This window comes from Lolium perenne, chromosome 3 (assembly GCF_019359855.2).
Source record: "Lolium perenne isolate Kyuss_39 chromosome 3, Kyuss_2.0, whole genome shotgun sequence".
Classification (NCBI taxonomy): domain Eukaryota; kingdom Viridiplantae; phylum Streptophyta; class Magnoliopsida; order Poales; family Poaceae; genus Lolium; species Lolium perenne.
The window spans coordinates 24,281,675-24,287,674 of NC_067246.2; the positions used below are offsets into that span (position 1 = coordinate 24,281,675).

Below are 6,000 nucleotides of genomic sequence, written 5' to 3' on the forward strand. Positions count from 1 at the left end.
ATTTTTCAAAATCTGGTTGTCTAAGAGCAATCAAAGGAAGAAGATGCTCAGTATGATTTTCTTTGTTACTGGTTGTTCTGCGGCTTGTTATTTGTCACTTGTGCTATCTTCCGTTTCCTTGATAAATATATAGCATGCAACGCCCTTTGAGTATTGTATATCTATCAAAAAAACACATACTCTCTCCGTTTACAAATAAATGTTTATACGGATTTTTCAAGATAAATATAATTATGAAGTGGAGTGAAAAAATACATTGGGCAGATGCATCTCTTCTCTTTAATACTTTCAGCTCCAATGAGCTAAGTGCATGTAGAAAATAAGGAAAACATGTGTTTAATATCATTGGGTTTGATTTTTTTGCGATGAGAGAGAAGAAATTTTAGCTACTTTAAAGTGCATTGGAAAGATGTGAGTACACTCTTTTAAAGACAAAGTTTGAAAACTAGATGTGCACTTATTTGAGTACGAAGGGAGTATATCAGAAACCTATATACGTTGTTATCCCATATTGCGAGCGCTTTTGAAGCTACTTTCCAGGCGAAAGTGGTGCCTTTAGAGGACATGGCACCACCGTATCGCCTTCCAGGTGGCACGATGGTCATCTGATGCCCTGCTTGTGGCACCAATTGAAACATAAAGATGCATGTTAAGTCAAACTTAATTTTTGGTCGGATTTTAAGTTATATTTTTTAATTCTTTTTTTAATAGTCTATTCAAATTGGCAACTAATTATGACCCCATCATCTCCCATGAAGAGATTCTCTGAATAAAATGTAGTATGACTCTGGAAAGATCAAAAACAGAAAATCATAATGTTGACATGAATGAGCAGCAGGACCAGCTTGCAGTGCTGCTCACGAACTTCAATGCTCCGATACGAGACAATCCGGGCGTCGCGCGCGTCGGTATGAACATGATCTGCGTGCATTTTTTTTCCGGCGAGGTGTGAGAGCATCTCCACTCGTCTCCCCACAGAGCCCCCCACGGCCACTTTTTTTCATCCGGACGGCGAAAAACGGCCCAGTCAGGCCCCCGGTTCCTCGTTTTGATCCGGATTTGAGCCTATTTTCGTCCGGACTCCCCATGCCATCCCCGGCCCCCCGGGGAGCGCTCGGGGACTCCGGATGAAGCTAAACCAACCGCCCACGTAGGCCTGGAATTAAAACTCGAAACTCGCGAGCTAAACGAGTAACTCGTGACTCGACTCATCTCGACTCGAACTCGGTGTATAACGAGCCAAGCCGAGTTTTATATTTTGTCGTTAAACGAGTTCAAGCTAAACGAGCCGAGTTCATCGAACTCGCGAGTAGCTCGTTTAGCTCGGTAAAAATGAATTCGGCCCAGGCCCACCAAAATGCGCAAGTATATTTGGCGTTTCTCAACTTGGCAATATTATGCTGATGATATATTGATCGTTGTGGTTTATATTTTTATGGTACCATATTACTAATGCTCTTTGTTCATCATTTATGCTCAAATATTCAGAGAAAATGCACTGTACATTTTACATGTTCTATTTGACTGTTTTAAACGAGCTACTCGTGAGTTACTCGCGAGCTTTGCGAGTCGAGCTGAGTTTCAAATCTGGACTCGATTGTTAAACGAGTCGAGTCGAGCTAACTCGATTGTTGATCGAGCTTTAGCGAGTCAAGCCGAGCTGGCTCGGCTCGGCTCGAATTCCAGCCCTACGCCCACGCCCACGTGTCTCCTCTTTCGTCCGGATTCCCCGAGCCGTCCTATTTTTCCCCGAAAAACGCCGCTTGGGGAGCACACGACTGGAAATATACTACCCCCCACGCCAAATCTTCCTCCAATCCGGACGAAAATTTCGCCGGATTTAGGCGTGGGGAGCGCCAACGAGTGGGGATGCTCTGAACGTCTGTCTCCAAAGGAGGAAAAACATGGTGGCGTACGTACGTACATGGCCACTATTAATTCTCAAGATATTGCACACTTTACGGCGTACGCTGTCGCTCAAGAGATTCCTCCTTTCCTTAAACGCGGCATCGCCGTTTCCAATTTTCCTGCATAAAAAGAGCAGCAGAGATCATCGCCATTCTCCCAGACTCCATCTGCAGAACAACACGATGGAGCAACGCACGGCGGTGATCCTGCTACTCCTCGCCGTCGTCGTCGCCGCGCTCCCGGCGCCGTCGCACGGCTGGGGCGTCGACGGCCACCTCATCATCTGCCAGATCGCGCAGGTACGCACGCATGCTTGCCCATTCCTCCGTCGTTCCCCGTTGGTTTCTGAATCTTGTCGAGGAAGATGCGACTGAGCGGCTGATGATGATGGCGGTGTGTGCGTGCAGGGCCGGCTGAGCGACGCGGCGACGAAGGCCGTGAACGACCTGCTGCCGTCGGACGCCAGCGGCAACCTGAGCAGCCTCTGCTCCTGGGCCGACAAGGTCCGGTTCAGGTACCACTGGTCCGCGCCGCTGCACTTCATCGACACCCCAGACAACCTCTGCACCTACAACTACGACAGTAAGCCACGCTCTGCACTTCCACTCAGACTAGATCTCTGCGTAGCGAGTGAAATGGCCACGGTTTCTCACGGGGGTTTTGGGTTCAGGGGACTGCAAGGACGAGGAGGGTGTGAAAGACCGCTGTGTCGCCGGCGCCATCAACAACTACACCTCCCAGCTCCTCACCTACGCACCATCATCATCTTCTTCTTCCGGTCAATGTAATGTTCAGTTCGATCCTAGTACAGTTCAGCACAATTTATCGTTGTTTGCACAGTTAGCCAGGGACTTTAGTCTTTACTGATGATAAAATCGTCCTCGAATACTGAAGATAACCTGACGGAGGCACTTCTGTTCCTCTCGCACTTCATAGGAGACGTCCACCAGGTACGTCACGATCGAATTGTTTCAACGACTGTCAATTTTGCAAGTGTTTCTTTTCCAGTTTGCAAGTTTAGCTGTTGTCTCATATTTGTTTGCGTACTGCAAATTCGCAACTGCAGCCACTGCACGTCGGATTCAGCTCTGACAGAGGAGGCAACACCATCGACGTCCACTGGTACAGGAGGAAGACCGTGCTGCACCATGTAATCCTATTTCATAGTTCAGACTGATAAAATGCATGTCAGTGCTGAAATCTTTTACTTTCTGACCATTGTTATGCTTCGTCAGGTCTGGGACGTGAATATCATCGAGACGGCAGAAAAGGACTACTATGATCAAGGAACGGACGAATTCGTCGACGCTCTGAACAAGAACATAACGGTGGGGATTGCAAAATTGTTTTGACGATTTGTTTCTTATTATGATTTATATATAGCTGATTCAGCGGCCTCATCACGTGGATCTGCTCTTCAATATTTTTGACACGGTAACTGACAGACACTGACTAATTCCTCGCAGGGAGAGTGGTCAGGGAAAGTGCAGGGGTGGGAAGAGTGCAGCAAGAACCTGACGGCGTGTCCTGATATGTATGTTCTACACGCTCGTTCTCGCACAAAAAAACTACTCCCTCCGTACCGGTTTAAAGGGCTATTATGTATTTTTAAAAAAACTTTTGACTACTAATTTGGTCAACAAAATATAAGATATATATCATAAAAATTATACTATGAAAACTTGTTTTGAATGTGAATCCAATGGTATAATTTTTATGGCATATATCTCATATTTTCTTGACCAAATTTATAGTCAAATTTCGTTCTCAAAATGCGTAATTGCCCTGTAAACCGGTATGGAGGTAGTAACTAAAAATGCCATTGATTCGATTTAATTGGTATCCACGAATATTTTCTGTATAATTACCAACAGCCTGTAAATATTTCCTTCTGTTACAAATTATTATTTCCATCTCACACACAATCTAACAAACAAAAATGATCAGTATTATTGGATTCAAATCGTATCCAGAAATATTTTACTCCTATGTAAGATTAGCGGCAATCAATAAATATTTCATCAGAAGCACATCAAAATAAAAATAAAAATATTTGATCATGTTATTACAAATTATTATTGTATTATATCTCAATTAATGATTTGACCAATCACTTCCCACCGCAAGATATGCGTCCGAGGGCATCACTGCAGCATGTGACTGGGCATACAAGAATGTGACGGAAGATTCAACTCTATCAGGTATATATCAATCACGATATATTTATATAATTTATTAGTCTATCTATGTAATTTATAATTAGGCCTTTAATGTATAAAATTGATTACTTAATTAACTAAATTAATTCCATGATTTGTTGCTGCAGATGACTATTTTGATAGCAGGCTGCCAGTTGTCAACTTGAGGCTGGCCCAAGGCGGCGTCCGATTAGCCGCTACTCTCAATAGAATATTTGGGCAGAAAGCCAAGTGATCTTTTTTTAAGGTTGCCTAGTGATTATTTGTACTTGGCACATTATATAGCGGGCGATTTTGTATTCTTCATTTTTCATGGTAATAAAGTTGCCCCATGATATTATTACGCCTGAATGCATCCCTTTCTATATGCCGATTTACCCAATAAGCCGTTGCACAATAAATCAATTAATGTTGTCGTAATAAAGAGGCTGCATGAAATCTTAAAGGAGGGTAAATGTTAGGTAAACACTACATATCAGAACCCGATTGGAAACAAATTATCGGACGTATCGACCAACTTACATCTTTATTTGATCGCACGGCTCTCAGTCGTAGCTTCCGCCGTTTAAAACACCCATTAATCAACGATAAAAAAGAACACCCATTAATCACGCCTGACAGGAAGCTATCTCCAACCGGATTTTTTGCAAACCATTCCGTATCAGTTTCCAAATCACCTCTCACCCTCCTCTCCCCACGTCCGCCAGCTGGGGGGAGTTTGGTAGGCTGCATGTGATTCATTGCTCACTGCGTCAGCGAGATGGGATTCCCATCTCGTTCCGAACGAGCTCCTGATGTCTACTTCCCCCTCCTTTTCCTGTAGATAGTGTTGGGCCTCCAAGAGCAGAGGTTTGTAGAACAGCAGCAAGTTTTCCCTTAAGTGGATCACCCAAGGTTTATCGAACTCAGGGAGGAAGAGGTCAAAGATATCCCTCTCATGCAACCCTGCAACCACAAAGCAAGAAGTCTCTTGTGTCCCCAACACACCAATAGGTGCACTAGTTCGGCAAAGAGATAGTGAAATACAGGTGGTATGAATATATATGAGCAGTAGCAACGGTGCCAGAAAATAGCTTGCTGGCGTGTAGTTGATGGTGGTAGTATTGCAGCAGTAGTAACGCAGTAAAACAGTAAACAAGCAGCGATAGCAGTATTTAGGAACAAGGCCTAGGGATTACACTTTCACTAGTGGACACTCACAACATTGATCACATAACAGAATAGATAAATGCATACTCTACACTCTTGTTGGATGATGAACACATTGCGTAGGATTACACGAACCCTCAATGCCGGAGTTAACAAGCTCCACAATTCAATGTTCATATTTAAGTAACCTTAGAGTGTAAGATAGATCAATTCGACTAAACCAAGTACTAACATAGCATGCACACTGTCACCTTCATGCATATGTAGGAGGAATAATACACATCAATACTAGCATAGCAATAGTTAACTTCGCAATCTACAAGAGATCATGATCATAGCATAAACCAAGTACTAACACGGATGCACACACTGTCACCATTACACCGTGCAGGAGGAATAAAACTACTTTAATAACATCACTAGAGTAGCACATAGATGAATAGTGATACAAAACTCATATGAATCTCAATCATGTAAAGCAGCTCATGAGATTATTGTATTGAGGTACATGGGAGAGAGATGAACCACATAGCTACAGCGGAATCCTCAGCCTCGGGGGTGGATTACTCCCTCCTTATCATGGAGGCAGCGATGGCGGTGAAGATGGCGGTGAAGACGGCGGTGGAGATGGCTCTGGGGGCAATTCCCCGTCCCGGCAGGGTGCCGAAACAGAGTTCTGTCCCCCGAATTGGAGTTTCGCGATGGCGGCGGCGCCCCTGGAGTCTTTCTGGAGTTTCGTCAATTG

General features: G+C 44.2%; 1 protein-coding gene across 1 annotated transcript; it reads left to right on the plus strand.

The window, feature by feature from the left end:
• Window positions 1-1,994: 1,994 nt before the first annotated feature.
• Window positions 1,995-4,449, plus strand: LOC127340957 (endonuclease 2). The gene is made up of 9 exons (XM_051366725.2): window positions 1,995-2,207; window positions 2,316-2,490; window positions 2,579-2,692; window positions 2,803-2,858; window positions 2,975-3,058; window positions 3,144-3,236; window positions 3,375-3,442; window positions 4,036-4,109; window positions 4,235-4,449. Exons 1-9 carry the CDS (start codon window positions 2,091-2,093, stop codon window positions 4,339-4,341), a joined length of 888 nt encoding a protein of 295 aa, XP_051222685.1. The 5' UTR covers window positions 1,995-2,090; the 3' UTR covers window positions 4,342-4,449.
• Window positions 4,450-6,000: the final 1,551 nt, after the last annotated feature.

What these genes read in the sequence shown, in the direction of transcription:
- LOC127340957 (XM_051366725.2), top strand. Translation starts at nt 2,091, where the DNA reads ATGGAGCAACGCACGGCGGTGATCCTGCTACTCCTCGCCGTCGTCGTC. An exon ending in ATCTTCTTCTTCCGGTCAAT is followed by an intron (nt 2,693 to 2,802) that starts GTAATGTTCAGT and finishes CGAATACTGAAG; the next exon opens with ATAACCTGACGGAGGCACTT. An exon ending in GGAAGACCGTGCTGCACCAT is followed by an intron (nt 3,059 to 3,143) that starts GTAATCCTATTT and finishes ATGCTTCGTCAG; the next exon opens with GTCTGGGACGTGAATATCAT.